Source organism: Euleptes europaea, chromosome 1 (genome assembly GCF_029931775.1).
Source record: "Euleptes europaea isolate rEulEur1 chromosome 1, rEulEur1.hap1, whole genome shotgun sequence".
NCBI lineage: Eukaryota > Metazoa > Chordata > Lepidosauria > Squamata > Sphaerodactylidae > Euleptes > Euleptes europaea.
Genome location: NC_079312.1, coordinates 169,865,334 through 169,881,897, shown reverse-complemented (window position 1 = coordinate 169,881,897; position 16,564 = coordinate 169,865,334). Strand labels below are relative to the sequence as shown.

Below are 16,564 nucleotides of genomic sequence, written 5' to 3'. Positions count from 1 at the left end.
CCAACCCCAGCACCCCCTACCCTACCCTATAAAAAGCATTATTCAAAATAGGGGTTTGCGTGACTCACTAAAGAAGATAATAATAAAATTTCAAAACAGTAACAATTAATTGCACGTCTGTTCAAAATCAAATTAAAACTTTTTAGTTGAAATTTTTTCAACAAAACTGACGAACTTGATCCGGTGGTACCAGCTCTTCAAAGTCTGGGGGGGAAATGCTGATAGTTCCCACCCAATTTGCCAGCATGGTGCCACAGCTTGATCTATTGTCAATTAGTGAGCAACACAGTTGAAGGGGCCCACCTCTAGCGCCCCCCTGCTGCCCCCTTGCCTCTTAGTGTCCCCCTAGGGAATCCCACTGCCCCCTAGGGGGTGGTACTGCCCACTTTGGGAACCACTGCACTACATTTTGACCAAATTCTTATATGGAGGAATCGCAGCGCTAGGAGCTGAGCTGTGACTTCCCACTTCTGATGGTGTCCCAGGGTGGCACCAGGACCTCTCCTGAGACTATCACAAGGGGGAGGTTGTCAATTTGGGAGCCAGTACCTTTCCACGCCCACACCCACCCGTACTTCTTCGTTCACGGCAACGGCAATCCCGTCTCTCGCAGGATCTTCGGCTTCGTGGCCAAGAAGCAGGGCAGCCCGTGCGAGAACATCTGCCACCTCTTTGCAGAGCTCGACCCCGAGCAGCCGGCCTCGGCCATCGTCAACTTCGTCACCAAGGTCATGCTGGGGACGCACCGGCGATAAAAGGGGGCCGAAAGGCTCGGGAGGTCCAATTTCATCCTCCTCGGCTGGACTGCTGCTCTTCGACAGCCCCAAGAGGCGGAATCCCCCCACCGATGGAGGAGAAGCTTTAACTGGGCAGGCTGGCTGACGCAGGCAGAGCTACTCTGGGAGTTTTCTCCTTCCTTTCCTCCCTCTCTTTCCCCCTTTCTTGTTCCTCTTTCATCCACTGGCTGGCAAAAGGGGGTAGAAGGGGAAAGGAGCTTATGGCATCACCTCTGCCAAGCCCACCCCAGCCACGAAGGATGCAGGGCTCTTAACATTTTCCTGCTAGCAGGAAAAGCTTCAGTTGACTGGGTATTAGCAGAAGGCCACCCAGGTCCCTAGAACCACGAGCTCCCACCACCACCCAGCAGAAGCAGACAGGAGGCGGCGAATGCCAGATGATATCCACTAGGGGACAGCATCTCATGCAATTGCAGAGCAGAAACAGGAGTTTGGATTCCTTGGACCAGGTTGCACAAAAATGACTTTGGAGATAGAAATGGGCCAGTCTACGTGGCAGGGAGTAAATGTCAGGCTGCTGCCTCATTGCAATGGTGTTATTGGCAAGGGAAGCGGATGCCCTGCTTCAGAAACCTGATGGGGGGAGCTAGGGTTGCCAATCTCCAGGTGGTGGCTGGAGACCTGCTATTACAACTGATCTCCAGCCAATAGAGATCAGTTCCCCTGGAGAAAATGGCCGCTTTGGCCATTGGACTTTATGGCATTGAAGTCCTTCCCCAAACCCTGCCTCCTCCTCAGGCTCCACCCAAAAAACATCCCACCGGTGGCAAAGAGGTACCGGGCAACTCTAAGAGGAGCCAACTGGGGGGGCAGAAGGGGAAGTTAAGGGCCAAGGAAAGGGTTTGGCTTGCTTGTATCGACTCACGTGCAGGTCGCACTTTGCAGCAGAGGAGCCGCTGGCGTTCCCTGCCCTTTGCCAGTCTCTGAGCATGTTGTAGATGGCCGTCAGTTTCCACCGAGCTTGAGCCTCCTGAGCTCGAGTCCCGGCCTTTAGCCATAATCATGCGCTGACAAACTTGCAGCTGAGTCACGGTGACCCCCTCGTGGGGGGTTCCCGGGCAAGAGATGAGCAGAGGCGGTTTGCCGCCGCCTTCCTCCACAACAGTAACACGTCTTCCTTGGCAGCCCTGCTTTGCTTCCAAGCTCCGGCAACGTCGGGCTAGCCTAGGCTATCAGGCTGCATTTATTCAGCGTGAAAAGAAGCCTGCAGCGGAAGCGCTGTGCGGTCGGGGTCTCGCCTGGGCACTCTTCTAACTTTGAAATGTTTTCTGCCTCCCTTATTCCACCCCTCGCTGGGCCTTTCTGTTCCTTGTACCCGGGAGTCGCTGGCTCATGCCAATTTCCCCGGGAGCTGGGTTTCCCTCCTTCCCTCCTTCCCCTCGGGGCGCCGATCAGCCGCTTGGCGCCTCTGCCGCATCTGCAGCTGCCCTTTGCAAAAGGTTCATTCTGGGGTGTGGGATTGGCATAATCTGCTAAATAAGGTTAAACATTCCTCAAACTTCTAGGGTTGCCAATGTCCAGGTGGTACTAATTTAAGCAAATAAAGGCATAGCCATGCTTGTACCTAAGTAGGTTTTGGAATCAGCCCAGTCAAGGTACAAAATTATTACTAGTGATTAGGACAAATTACAACAAGTGCTATATAATCCAAAAGAATGAGCTGGGGGACGGCTGTTTCAAGATGAAGAAAACATCTTGAAACGGCCATCCCCCAGGCCATTCATTTGGATTATACTGATCATTGGATATCCTACTTGAACTGGACTTTTTCAACCACAACATAAAAGAAAAATTGCATATTTGCATTTATAACACAAAGAATAATTGTACACCTGAATGGTTGACATTAAGTGTATCTTATGTATTATAGTAGTAGGATAAGTAATTGGTATATAGCACTTGCTGTAATTTGTCCTAATCACTAATAATAATTTTGTAATTTTGTACCTTGACTGTGCTAATGTCCAGGTGGTGGCTGGAGATCTCCCGCTATTTAAATTGATCTCCAGCCGATAGAGATCAGTTCCCCTGGAGAAAATGGCCGCTTCCTAGGGTAGACTCCACGGCATCCCATCCCCGCTGAGCTCCTCCCCCTCCCCAAATTCCTCCCTGCCTAGGCAACCACCTCCAAATTTCCAAGAATTCCCCAAGCTGTGGTTGGCAGCCCTACACATCTCCCGTATTTTGGGTTAAGCTATCATGTTGTAAACAGTATTAATGTTGTCTTGAGTGGGTGGAATTTACAGTGCAATAGAGAAATGTAAAGGCGGATGGATAATCAGCGTGGGTTGTTTGTGATTTTGTCCTTGTTGGGGGGAGGGCAGAGGAGAGGCATTTGTTATACAAATGAACATGCCGGTCATCGTATTACAAACCCTGACTGAAGCGTTTCTCGGATTCTTATGAGATACACGCTCAGATTATGTCCACAAAGCCTCCGGAAGAGATGGGCTTGAATAACTGAATCTGTGTACGTAAAAAAAAATCTGCTAATGTATAAATATTCTGCTTGCCAGTTACCAATTAGGCACTCGGTCACCCCCCGCCCCGAGTTCTAGAACAGAGCAGCATGTGAAATATTAGGCAGCTGTATGTGATAAAAGGGTAGAGCGGATCAGACAGGCTGCGTGTGACGCAGTCCATTTTTCCTCGGCTTGTGGAAGGAGGGGAGCGGAGACCAGAATACTTGCCTGAAAGGAATATAAGACAGCAAGGAGACTCCCCCGATCTATTCAGAACAAAAAAAAACCCGCAGCAGCTCGGGGGGGGGGGGGGGAGCTAGCGAGGTGGTAGAGACGAGAGCCCGAACTCCTGGGTTCTGTTACTTGCACAGGAAAGCAGTCAGACTGAGCATTTAGATCAGGAGTGGATTATCCAGAAATCTATTTTTTTTGGGGGGGGGGGACGCGGTAGAGTCCCAGCTTTCTCTTAGGCGTGGCCCAGTCCCATTAGAGCAGTGCCGTTAATCCACGAGACACGGTGAATTTCTCCAGTGCGATAAAGAAACGGCAAAGTGTCATTTTTTGAAAAGCCTTGCGTGCCTTCCGACGAGGGCTCTTTGCCAGATGTGAGTGCCACGTTCGCTGTGGTTTGGGGTCAGGTCTTGTAATTGGACACCCACACCCAAAAAAACTTGCTTGCACGGATCATGGTATGGAAAAAGTGCCTTGCGCAGTTACGGCTCGCACATTTCCTAAGAAAAACAATGCGAGAACAATCCCAGAATTCTCCTCTGCCCCTGCTTTTTGGACAGGAAGAAATCTAAGAACTGTTCTTTTTAGGTCAGCAATGTCCTCGTCGTAGTTTTTTCCTTGCTACGAACAAGAGGACTAAAACGTTGGGTGTTAAAAAAAAAATGGAAACTGGGAATTGTGCGATGCTTTATGCACTACCAGCTCGGACCGTCGCTTCTGTTTCGATGCCTGGACTAGGGGTGAAATCTACGGCTATTGCACATGCGGCTATTGCACATACGTTGAAACCACCACCAGAACTGTGCTCTAGTTGGACCTGTGTCCACCGAGGCAGGGGACACCCTCCAGGGACGGAACAGCCGCAGGTGAAGATGAGCTGGTTTGCCAAAGGGCCTCTGGCCGGTAGCCCCCCAACTCTTTGAGGGTAAAGGGGAGGGGATTGGGTTTAGTACAGAGTTCTATTTTTGTCTACTAAAGAATTTATATATGAGTGTTAGCCAGAGATGTCTTGATAATATATATCTATATGAGGGGGGTGGGGCGGGCCAGGGAGGGAAAGCGGCAGCACTAAAAGCTTGATTATTTTTATATCTGTATTTTCCCTCCCTTGTGTACAAATGGTAAAGCGAGCCCTGTTTACTCCTTAAAATGTAACACATAACGACCCAAAAAAAAAAAATCTCAAATGGCTGCTGAACTTTATTTTGTGTGTGTGCGCATGCGCGTGTCTCTCTCGTTCAGTCTCCAGAGTTTCTTGATGACTTGTGTGCAAAGGGATCTCCCGCTACATTAAGGCCAGAAATTGGATCTGGACACAGATAGGAAACCAGTGAGACCAGATACATGTCAAAGGTTAAGTTGACTAGGGCTTGGCTGAGCACTTTGACAGAGCTGGGCGTGCGCATTGCGCAGTTCTGCAAGCTGCCGACATGCGCTGACAGCCATCTTGATTTGCATGTGGTGGTATTAATGTATCCTGTGCGGTGTTATTTTGAAGAAGAGTTGGTTTTTATATGCTGACTTTCTCTACCACTTAAGGGAGACTCAAACTGGCTTACAGTCACCTTCCCTTCCCCTCCCCACAACAGACACCCTGTGAGGTAGGTGGGGCTGGGAGAGCTCTAAGAGAGCTGTGACTAGCCCAAGGTCACCCAGCTGGCTTCATGCTAAGGAGTGGGAAAACCAACCCGGTTCACCAGATTAGCCTCCGCCGCTCACGTGGAGGAGTGGGGAATCAAACCCGGTTCTCCAGATCAGAGTCCACTGCTCCAAACCACCGCCCTTAACCACTACACCACGCTGGGCACAGTAAGGGTTTCTGTTAGAAGGCTATTCCCTCCTCCCTTTTCCCCCTGAGCCTGCAACCGGATATGTCGCTTCCCAGTGGGGCTAGGTTGTGGCCAGTCATACAGCTCATTCACATCAATCGTCTCCTTCGGCGCTTCAGCAAAGGTACAACAAAGGTAGGGGTCTGGAGGGGTTTTTTTATAGGCCAAAGGGCAAGCGGACTTGAGCTTGTCGGTACTATTACGAAAACTCCCCTCTCCCCTTTTGAACACATGAAGCTGCCTTCTACTGAATCAGACCCTTGGTCCATCAAAGTCAGTATTGTCTACTCAGACCGGCAGCGGCTCTCCATGGTCTCAGGCAGGGGTCTTTCACATCACCTACTTGCCTAGTCTTTTTAACTGGAGATGCCGGGGATCGAACCTGGGACCTTCTGCATGCCAAGCAGATGCTCTACCACTGAGCCACGGCCCCTCTCCATGGCTCTCCAGGGTCCCAGGCAGAGATCTTTCCCATCACCTACTTGTCTGGTCCCTTTAACTGGAGATGCCGGGGATTGAACCTGGGACCTTCTGCATGCCAAGCAGATGCTCTACCACTGAGCCACGGCCCCTCCCCTCTTTTGAAGAGTTAAAAGCTCAAAAAGCCATCACCCCACCCACTTCCAGGTAATCTCAAAACACTTGGCATAAAATGTGTAAAACGCTCACTTAGAATGAGCCTTATGAACTTTTAAGTGGTTGAGAGATATTGGAACTAACGAAAAGGGAAGAAAAGTGGGGGGGGGGGAGAAAAAACTCAACCTTAACCAGACAAGGAACCTAACGAGCTGAAAATTGTAACAAAATACTGATATTATTTATTCTGCAGTGTACACAATATTAAAAACACCGGGCCTTTAAATATACAGGCGGATCAATTAAAAGAATAAATAAAATAGATGCTAATTTCCCAACATAGTTGATGATAAAAAAATCAATGTAAATGACCAGTAAGTTATTTATTGGTCATTTACATTGATTTTTTTTTTATCATCCACTATGTTGGGAAATTAGCAACTATTTTTTTTATATTCTTTTAATTGATCCGCCTGTATATTTAAGGCCCGGTGTTTTTAATGTTGTATACACTGCAGAATAAATATTATCAGCATGTTGTGGTTGAGAGATAGGCCAAGATATAGTCTCACCGGTGTCGATGTCATTACTTCCACCGTAAAATCAAACTAGGTTTTCCCCTTTAAATTTCCAATTCAAAGGATGATGGGCTTGGCAAGAAGAGATGTCACTCTAGGTTCACAGACAATAACCGCTAATGGTGGCTTTCAGCCAAATGCTGGACGTTCAGGTTTTGCGGGACGCTGGTCTCTTCTGTTTCTAGGGGCAGCTCTGAATGTTTTCTACCGAAATGTGGTTAACCAAGAAGGAAATATCTTCCAGTCAAGGGATGAGATGGATTAGAACGGACGTCAGGGCCTTTTCAAGCCGTGAGCCTGTGGCTAGTCTCCAAGATCCGACGCCGTAGGCCACAGATAATCATAGGAACGTTTTGTTTAAACTTGCTTTTTGAAGGAGAGCTGATAACAGGTCTCTTTGGGTAGTTTGGAGGACACACAGGCACAGAAGACCCCCCCCCCCTGGGGCATGCACAGCTTTGAAAAGGGGGGTGGGAGTGGTAGGCATCAGCAAGGGAAGAGGGCTTGGGAGTCTGCCCAATTAGATTTAGAAGGGTTGGTTTTTATACCCCCACTTTTTTTCTCTACCAAAAGCAGCCTACAAGCGCCTTCCCTTCCCCTCCCCACAACCGACACCCTGTGAGGCAGGTGGGGCTAAGAGAGTTCGGAGAGAGCTGTGACCGGCCCAAGGACACCCAGCCGGCTTCATGTGGAGGAGTGGGGAAACCAACCCGGCTCTCCAGATTAGAGTCCGCCTCTCTTAACCACGACACCACGCTGGCTCTTTTAAATCAATTTGGGGTGCTGAAGTTTAAAGAACCATTGCTGTAATGCCAGGCCAGGCAAAAAGAAGAAGGAAGCTCCCCTTATGCAACCAGCAAAGAGAAGAAAAAGAGTGGGTTTTTATACACCGACTTTATCACTTAAGGAAGAACCAAGCTGCCTTACAATCACCTTCCCTCCCCCGCCCCACAACAGACACCCTGTGAGGTAGGTGGGGCTGAGAGAGTTCAGAGAGAACTGTGACCAGCCCTAGGTCACCCAGCTGGCTTCATGTGTAGGAGTGGGGAAACCAATCCAGTTCACCAGATTAGCAGCCTCCCTAACGAATTCCGCCTCTGTCCATGCCAATCTGGAATGGTGGAAACGGTTGAACATGTGCTATTACACTGCCCATTTTATCAAGACATACACAAAACACTCATTGATCCAATTTTGTCTAGCTTCCCAGATAGAGACAGAGTTCGCTATACCACTTTATTATTAGATGATTCTGTTAAAGATATTACCTATCAGGTTGCGAGATTCTGTGCTAGGGCATGTGCAATAAGGCAGAAGAAGCTGCTAAAATGACTTTTACATCAAACAGACTATTTTACCAAATATCAGACATTCTGTTTTAATTATTATGATATCTCTTTTTGTAAAAACTGGTCTTTGACCGTAATAAACAAATGATGATGATGAGGACCAGATTAGCATCTGCCACTCATATGGAGGAGTGGGGAATCAAACCCGGCTCTCCAGATCAGAGTCCACCACTCCAAACCACTGTTTTTAACCACTACACCACGCTGGCCTAGTTAAAGGGCCTAGGCAGATAGGTGATGTGAAAGCCCCCTGCCTGAGACCCTGGAGAGCCGCTGCTGGTCTGAGTAGACAATACTGACTTTGATGGACCGAGGGTCTGATTCAGTAGAAGGCAGCTTCATGTGACCACACGGGAAGCAACGCAACAGGTCTTAGGGTTCCTCTCTTGCTGGAAAACATTTGGTTGAGCAGCAAAGGCTTTCTGGTGGCTATCGAAGGGCACAGAGGTGGGGGTGGGGGTGGGGGGAGAAGCCTGACCTTTGCGGCCCACCATGACCAGCCCCCTCCTCCATCCATGGAAGCTTGGCTGATTTCCAAGCCGGAGCGAGAATGCCCAGACCACAGAACAAGCCAGAGGCATTGGGGTGAGAGAGAAAGAAGAGAGAACACGCAGGACAGAGCTGACTACTCCGCAGCTCTAAATAACAAGGAGAGAAGGAGTAGAAGGCAAATTATATATTCAATGGCAGGGCACGATGCATTCGTCTCACTCCCACCCACCCACCCCGCACAAGAAACCAACAGATTTGAATTGCAGTGACAAGCAGCAACAGAAGAGGGATATACAGCAGCATCAGACCCAAGGAAAATCTCCCGGTCTTCTGAGGGGCAGCATGGCCCCGGACCCACACAACGCAATGACAGAAAACACACTTCAGGAAAGGGAAACAGGCAGGAGCCGCCTCCTCCCCTCCAGGGACAGTATTTGGCAGAAGAGATGTTGGGGTGTCAGCGAGCGCCAAGGCTTTCCTTCAAAAGCTGGCGCGAGGGACACAGGTCGGGACGAAAGAGCTTGACTCCGACTACCCCTGGGGAGACGACAATCCAGATCCCGCAAGGCACCTACCGTTCTTTCCCTCCCACCCACCCCTCTTCTGGGAAAGATGGGAGTCCCAAAGAGGGGGGCTACGAGGAATAAGTATGTTTAAGAACCAGAAAAGCACTGCGGAGAGAGGAAGCTGCAGCGTTGTAAGAGACGGGAGAGGAGGAGGATGGAGAGAGAAAAGGGCTTCGTAGGGCTGGTGGGTGCCTCTCCGGCCTCTTAGATGGTAATACAAGAAGGGCCATAGCAATGAAGGAGAGTACCTATACCGCTCCATCAGCGACCAAATTAATGCCTGGCAGCCTGCGCCCTGACCCCCCCCCCCAAGCCCAACCTTTCTTCCGAAAGTCGGGGAGCAATGGGTCACATGCAAAGTTTGTAACTGCTGCCTGTGGCAGGCCAGGGGGAATGGGAAGGAGCCTCTGCCCCAGCACCCGGACCCAGGCCATGTTGGAAACAAGAGGCCTGGGGTTTTTCCAGCATCTGGCAGCGGCCCGATGGCCGCAGTGACTGAGCAGTAAAGAGACAGGTAAGTGGCTCAGGTGATGTTAGATACAGATATCTATACGGCCCGACAGATTAAAAAAATGCTGCCCCTGGAGGCGGAGGCTGGAAGTGCAACGAAGAACATCCCGAACAATCAAATCAGGCAGCCTCGAGGAATGGCAAAAACGAAAGAGATGGGGGGGGGTTCCCCTCACCCCCAGGTCCTTAGCCGCTGAGCGGGTGCAAATCCACCTTGACTTTCTCCCCGCTGCTCAGCATCCCAATGGTGGGAAAGAAGCCTCCACATGGCACCACGGCATCCTTCTTGCCGATAATCTTCCCGTTGCGTGTGAAGAACACCTGGTGGAGGGGACGACAGGGAGGGGTGTGTGGACAGGACAGGAAGAAGAAGAGTTGGTTTTTATATGCCCACTTTCTCTACCACTTAAGGAAAAATCAGACCGGCTTACAATCAACTTCCCCTCCCCACAACAGACACCCTGTGAGGAAGGTGGGCCTGAGAGAGCTGTGACTAGCCCAGGGCCACCCAGCTGGCGTCATGTGTAGGAGCGGGGAAACAAATCCACTTCCTCAGATTAGCCTCAGCCGTTCGTGTGGAGGAGCGGGGAATCAAACCCAGTTCTCCAGATCAGAGTCCACCACTCCAAACCACCGCTCTTAACCACTACGCCACGCTGGCTCTCAGAAGAGAAAGTCAGGGACTTCAGATTTGCTTCACCCAACAGCTGAATCTTAGCTGATGAATCAGAGTTTAAAGAAAATTTTCCAACTGTGGATCGATTCGGCATCTGGATGTGTACAATAAAAGTCGGCACAAGTTTAGTTTGACTGTAGTAGCAAACAGAGGCCGTTGTCTTTTGAAATATACAGAAGGACTCTGTCCTGTCCCAGGCAGGTCTACAGGGACCTGAGACTTAGAATCATAGAGTTGGAAGGGACCACCAGGGTAATCTAGTCCAACCCCCTGCACAATGCAGGAAATTCACAGCTACCCCCCCACACACATACACCCAGTGACCCCTGCTCCATGCCCAGAAGATGGCCAAGATCCCTGTCCAATCTGCCCTGGAGGAAAATTGCTTCCTGATCCCAAAGTGGCGATCGGCATTACCCTGGGCGTGTAAGAAAGGGCCACGGGAGCTAAGCGCTGACGCAACCCTTCCTGCCCTCCCTCTCATGAGCCGCCTAAATTCATAGAATCAGCCTTGCTGACGGATGGCCATCTAGCCTCTGCTTAAAAAACTCCAAAGAAGGAGCACCCGCCACCTCCTGAGGAAGCCTGTTCCCGAGGAACCACTCTGAATGTCCAAATTATGCAACCACAATGCTTCAAGCCACACGATTGCATTTATCTGCTTAACTTACATAACTATAACTCCCAATTAATTCTGAGGGCAGAGAAATTTGCTTGGATGTTTTTCTCGCAGGGTGTGTGTGATCAATGGAATGGAAGGATTATGAACAACAGGTAACCAGTGCACTGCAAGAGCAGGGTCTAAGCGATAACTTTCAAAGAAAGAAGAAGAGTTGGTTTTTATATGCCGACTTTCTCTACCACTTAAGGAAGAATCAAACTGGTTTACAATCGCCTTCCCCCCACCCCGCGCAACAGACACCCTGGGAGGTAGGTGGGGCTGAGAGGGCTCTAAGAGAGCTGTGACTAGCCCAAGGTCACCCAGCTGGCTTCATGTTGTTGTTTTTAATAATATTTTATTGAGTTTTTTAGGGATACAGAAAAAGAGAGGGAAGCAGTTAAACTGGGAAATTTCAGTATCAGGTCGGTATCCAAGCTGAGCCCTCTTCAACTTTAACATTTAATCTTAACTTTTATCAGAATTGATAGTTGTTATCACACTAACACAGCTGGCCTCGTGGGTAGGAGCGGGGAAACAAATCCAGTTCACCAGATTAGCCTCCGACGCTCATATGGAGGAGCGGGGGAATCAAACCCGTTTCTCCAGATCAGACTCCACCGCTCCAAACCGCTACACCATGATTAAATGGCCTCGGTCCCATGCACCTTAGAGCGATTCCCTGTCCCATATGCCTCTCCTTGTGTGCAAGCCTATCAGGAAACTGCATGACGCAGCTGGCACTCGAGTAAACATTTTTGCAGCACCTCCTCCCCTTCCCCCCCAGCCTCTCCAGCGCTTACCACCACCTTCTTGCCCTCGTGCTCCTGCTCCATGTCTTCGCCATCATCCTCTTCATCGTCCTCTTCCTCTGCTTCCTGGTTCAGGTACAGGACATTCCTCACGCCCCGGGGCTTGGCCCGGATAGCCACCGTGTCACAGCTGTCGTCGCTGTCACCTGTTGGACACCCACAAAGCCAGCGTGAGAGGACACGACACTCAGGGCCTCTCACCGCAGAAGGCACTGTTGCAGGAGCTAGCGGATTAGTCAGAGTCCCAGGAAAACCCACCAGACGATCCTTGCTACATAAAACAGTGCTTGATTTATTTACAGTGTTTAGATTCACAGCAATCTCCAACACGGCTTCCATCCACCAATATCTCCCACACTTTGGTAACAGAGATATCCACATATATACATTTCCTTACCACCAGCCACCAATCAGGTCAATGCAGAGTCACTGTACCTATTGCTGGACCTTGCCTCAGCTTTGGCCTAAACTGGTTCAGGCTGGTTTCCTGAATGACATCAGTCGGGGATTTTCCAGGGACTTTCCATCTAGATGCCCAAAATCTAGATCTTGTCTTTTCAGATACTGATATGTCAGCCTTGCTATTTCTTTTTTTTTATATATATATATATATATATAATTTTTATTGCTTTTTTATAATTAAACAAAACCAAAACAAAAATAAAATCATAATACAATACAAAAAAATACATAAAAAATACAAAACCACACGAAGGGCACTACTACATCTAAAACAAATGCATTCTATGCTATCCTTTATAAAATATACAGTGCCCAAACCACCACCACCCACCCTTGTGCCTTCCACCTTTGGACTTCCGGAGCGGTTTTATGACAGTCTTTAAAAACCTATTATTATATTCCTTTATTAAAAACACATTAATCTATTGTTCATTAACTATACCTGTAAGATCCATTTTTGCCAATTTATCCCAATATGCAGCGGCCTTAGACCATGTTTTTTTTTAATTCATCCATATCTTTACCATGTAAAGAGTCTAAGTTTGGCCATCCGCATATACATCCATATCTTATCTCTCCAGTCTTTAATTGAAGGTTTATTTGCTTCCAGTTCTTAGCAATTACTATTGTGGCTGCAGCAAAGCTATATTGGCTGCCTTGCTATTTCTGACAGGTACATTGATGGTTAGACCCAAACAGCTCTGTGCTTTCTGCCCAGCAGGACCAATTCACACATTGAGGGAAAAGACGGTTTCAGGGAGAATGCAGGAACCGGTCATGGGAGCGTTCCATTGTCCTCTTTTGGACATTCTCTGGTGTAACCCCAGAGCTGAAATTCCTAGAAGGTGAGCAGTGGGGAGGTCACCCCTTAGTGAAACCTCCTGGTGGTTGTGACTTCTAAAGCACCCCTCTCGGCAAGTATGCAGTTGGACGGTACCCCTCCCCAGACAGGGGGTGGATTTGTCCGGGGGGCACCATCTGCCCAACTATATAGACTCACGCCAAACCAAGTCAAACTCCAAGGCCCATCTACCGCAACATACGCATTTATTGCTTTGCCCAGGGCCATGTTTCACCGAGTTCTCAATGCTCACCTTCGCTGTCGAGGATATAATCACGCGGGAACATGATCCCACAGCCCATGATGTCTCCCTTGTAGCAGCGGGGCCCAAAGGGATCCCCGACTCCGCTCCCGTGAAAGATCTTGCCGTCATCTACAAAAGAGGTGAAAAGACTCAACGGTGTAACCTGAGAACAAGGTTGGGGATGGGGGGGGGGGGAACACACATACACCTCGTCTATAACGTAAGATTTCTGGAAGACCCAGCCTGCCCACCCAATACACACAGTGCAATAAAATGCTCAAAAATCTAAGAAGAAGAGTTGGTTTTTATATGCCAACTTTCTCTACCACTTATGGGAGACTCAAACCAGCTTACAATCACCTTCCCCTCCCCGCAACAGACACCCTGTGAGGTGGGTGGGGCTGAGAGAGTATGACGTGCCCAAGGCCACCCAGCTGGCTTCGTGTGTAGAAGCGAGGAAACAAATCCAGTGCACCAGATTAGCCTCCACCGCTCACATGGAGGAGTGGGGAATCAAACCCGGTTCTCCAGATCAGAGTCCACTGCTCCAAACCACCGGTCTTAACCACTACACCACGCTGGCTCTCTAGAAGGAAACCCCATCGATACCCCTGAGCTGCACTGCTGCCACCTGTCCTGCCTCAGTCACATGGCTGGATGGGATGTGGCTCAGCGGAAGAGCATCTGCTCAGCATGCAGAAGGTCCCAGGTTCAAGATTCCTCACCCAGAATCAAAGCCAGGCAAGTTTGGACAGTTGGGGTTATTCCCTGCCTCCGGGCAGCCGAGAAAAAAAGGGGAAAGGGGGTGGGGAAAGACAAGACCGCAGACCCCTTGAAAGGCCCTGGTATGGGCTCTCTGAGTTCAGCTACGCGGTGGGCGCAGGTGCCCAGAACACGGGCCAGTGGCCAAAGGTCTTTTGCCTCCACAGGCAAAAGGGCAGTAAATATTTCCCCCCGTAGCTAAGGAAACTTTGGGAACAATGTTGTGTAAACATTCCAGAGCGCGTCGAAAAACTGCAAAGGCCTGCCAAGCCAGAGCGCCTTTTTAGGGAATCCCCTCCGCTCAGCAAGGGCAGAAAAAGGGGATCAGAACTAAGCAGGGGGCTGGGAAGGCCTATGAAGGCTGAGGAAAGGAAGGGAGACGGAAGGTCCTTCGTGAAGAGAGGCGGAGTTCAGCAGTCCACCTATCTCCTGTCTTTTTATGAAAAAGAAAGAAAAAGAACAAATGATATGCTGAAACACGTGTGTGTGTGCGTTAAGTGCCCTCAAGTCGCTTCCGACTCATGGTGACCCTATGAATCAACGTCCTCCAAAATGTCCTATCTTTGACAGCCTTGCTCAGGTCTTGCAAATTGAGGGCCATGGCTTCCTTTATTGAGTCAATCCATCTCTTGTCGGGTCTTCCTCTTTTCCTGCTACCCTCAACTTTTCCTAGCATGATTGTCTTTTCCAGTGACTCTTACCTTCTCATAATGTGACCAAAATACGACAGCCTCAGTTTAGTCATTTTAGCTTCTAGGGTCAGTTCAAGCTTGATTTGACCTATAACCCACTGATTTGGGTGTTTTTTTTTGGCGGTCCAGGGTATCTGTAACACTCTCCTCCAACACCACATTTCAAAGGAGTCTACTTTCTTCCTGTCAGCTTACCTAGCAACAAAACAACGGCATAGATGGCCTCGAACAGTCATAATACATTTGAACATCACCAATGAAGCAGATCTTGTTTCCTGCCAACGGCCTGATAAACTTAATGAGCCTGCTGAGATATCTACATCCTGACACCAGTGCTTCAACCAGTTAATTGGGAGCAATTCTTGATTTATGTATAATTCGTTGTTCGGGAGCGTTCTCTGTTATATTGGAGAGACTGCGATGTGATGTAGTTTTTTATCTGACAAGACAAGATACAATTATTATTAATGGGTTTACACTAAAGTAATGGCAGTCAATTTGGGTCTGTTTCGTTTATGACGTTCAACGTAAGATGACGGTTTGAGGCCGTCTATGCTGTTGCTTTTTTCTTTTTAAGCACTCCAGAGGGGAAAAAAGGACAAGTCTATTGTCGAATAAAGTGGTAGGATCCTGAATAGGGAGAATGTGTTCTTCCATTCCAAGCTGCTAGTTCATTCCAAGGATACATGGAAGACTATTAGAAATCAAAGGAGGTGTACGACGCACGCCAGATGGCGAAAGCTAGAGAGCCTGGGATGTTCCTGGCCTTGACAGGAACAGAAAATCTGCCCAAGCCAGTTGGCCACAGAACTCATAACAGCAATCTTTTGACTTTGGTTTACAGCAACGAATCTTAAAATTGTGAAGCAGCTCCCCTAGGAAGCGTGGCCAGTGGCCAGAGACGCCAACTGTTTATCTGCTCTATCTCATTTCATAGACTCATAGAGTTGGAAGGGACCACCAGGGTCATCTAGTCCAACCCCCTACACAATACAGGAAACCCACAGCCACCTCCCCCCTACACCCCCAGTGACCCCTACTCCATGCCCAGAAAATGGCCAAGATGCCCTCCCTCTCATCATCTGCCTAAGGTCATAGAATTAGCATTGCTGGCAGATGGCCATCCAGCCTCTGCTTCAAAACCTCCAGGGAAGCTCACCACCTCCCAAGGAAGCCTGTTCCACAGGAACCGCTCTGTTAGAAAATTCTTCCTCACGTCTAGACAGAAACTTTTTTGATTTAATTTCAACCCGTTGGTTCTGGTCCGACCTTCTGGGGCAACAGAAAACAACTCAGCACCCTCCTCTATATGATAGCCCTTCAAGTACTTGAAGTACATTTCTATACGTAGGCTGACCATACGTACCGTTTTGAACGGGACAGTCCCGTTTTTATCATATTTCCCGGCTGACCCGTCTTTTTAATGAAAATGTCAATTTTGTCCCATTTTGCACCCCATTTTTGCACCTGTGGCACCGAGTGGTCAGCTGCAGTACTGCAGTCAAAAGCTCTGCTGACGACCTGAGTTCGATCCCAATGGAAGTCGGTTCCAGGTAGCCGGCTCAAGGTTGACTCAGCCTTCCATCCTTCTAAGGTCAGTCAAATGAGTACCCAGCTTGCTGGGGGTAAAGGGAAGGTGACTGGGGAAGGCCCTGGCAAACCACCCCATAAACAAAAGTCTGCCTAGTAAACGTTGGGATGTGACGTCACCCCATGGGTCAGGAATGACCCGGTGCTTGCACAGGGGACCCTTTACTTTTACTTACACTCCCAACGTTTGTTTCTGACATTTCTCATGCTGCATGCAGGCATGGCTGGGTAAATTCTCATAGAAAAAGTGCTCCGATCGGGTGGCACTACACGGAGCTTAGCTCCGCCTCTCCATGCCAAGAGTGTGAAGGAAGGAGGAGGGGAGAAGGCAGGGAGTGACAGAAAGAGGTGCCCTCTACGTGTACCTAAATTTTTCTGTATGGGTTCTGTCACTGAAGAATAATGGTAAATGCAATAAAACTTTTTATCGTCTTGCT

The 16,564-nt window shown here is 49.0% G+C and overlaps 2 protein-coding genes across 2 annotated transcripts in view; one reads left to right on the top strand and one right to left on the bottom strand.

Moving 5' to 3' along the window:
• TNS2 (tensin 2) overlaps positions 1-761 on the top strand; it is a 99,558-nt gene extending 98,797 nt beyond the window's left edge. Inside the window, exon 29 of the mRNA XM_056867365.1 lies at positions 614-761. Coding sequence (XP_056723343.1) covers positions 614-755 — 142 coding nt within the window. The 3' untranslated portion in view covers positions 756-761. The remainder of the gene's footprint in view (positions 1-613) is intronic.
• An 8,803-nt stretch (positions 762-9,564) lies between these two features.
• SPRYD3 (SPRY domain containing 3) overlaps positions 9,565-16,564 on the bottom strand; it is a 32,862-nt gene continuing 25,862 nt past the window's right edge. The window contains exons 8-10 of the mRNA XM_056857928.1: positions 13,093-13,212; positions 11,528-11,682; positions 9,565-9,711 (exon numbers count right to left, since the gene is read on the bottom strand). Coding sequence (XP_056713906.1) covers positions 9,577-9,711; positions 11,528-11,682; positions 13,093-13,212 — 410 coding nt within the window. The 3' untranslated portion in view covers positions 9,565-9,576. The remainder of the gene's footprint in view (positions 9,712-11,527; positions 11,683-13,092; positions 13,213-16,564) is intronic.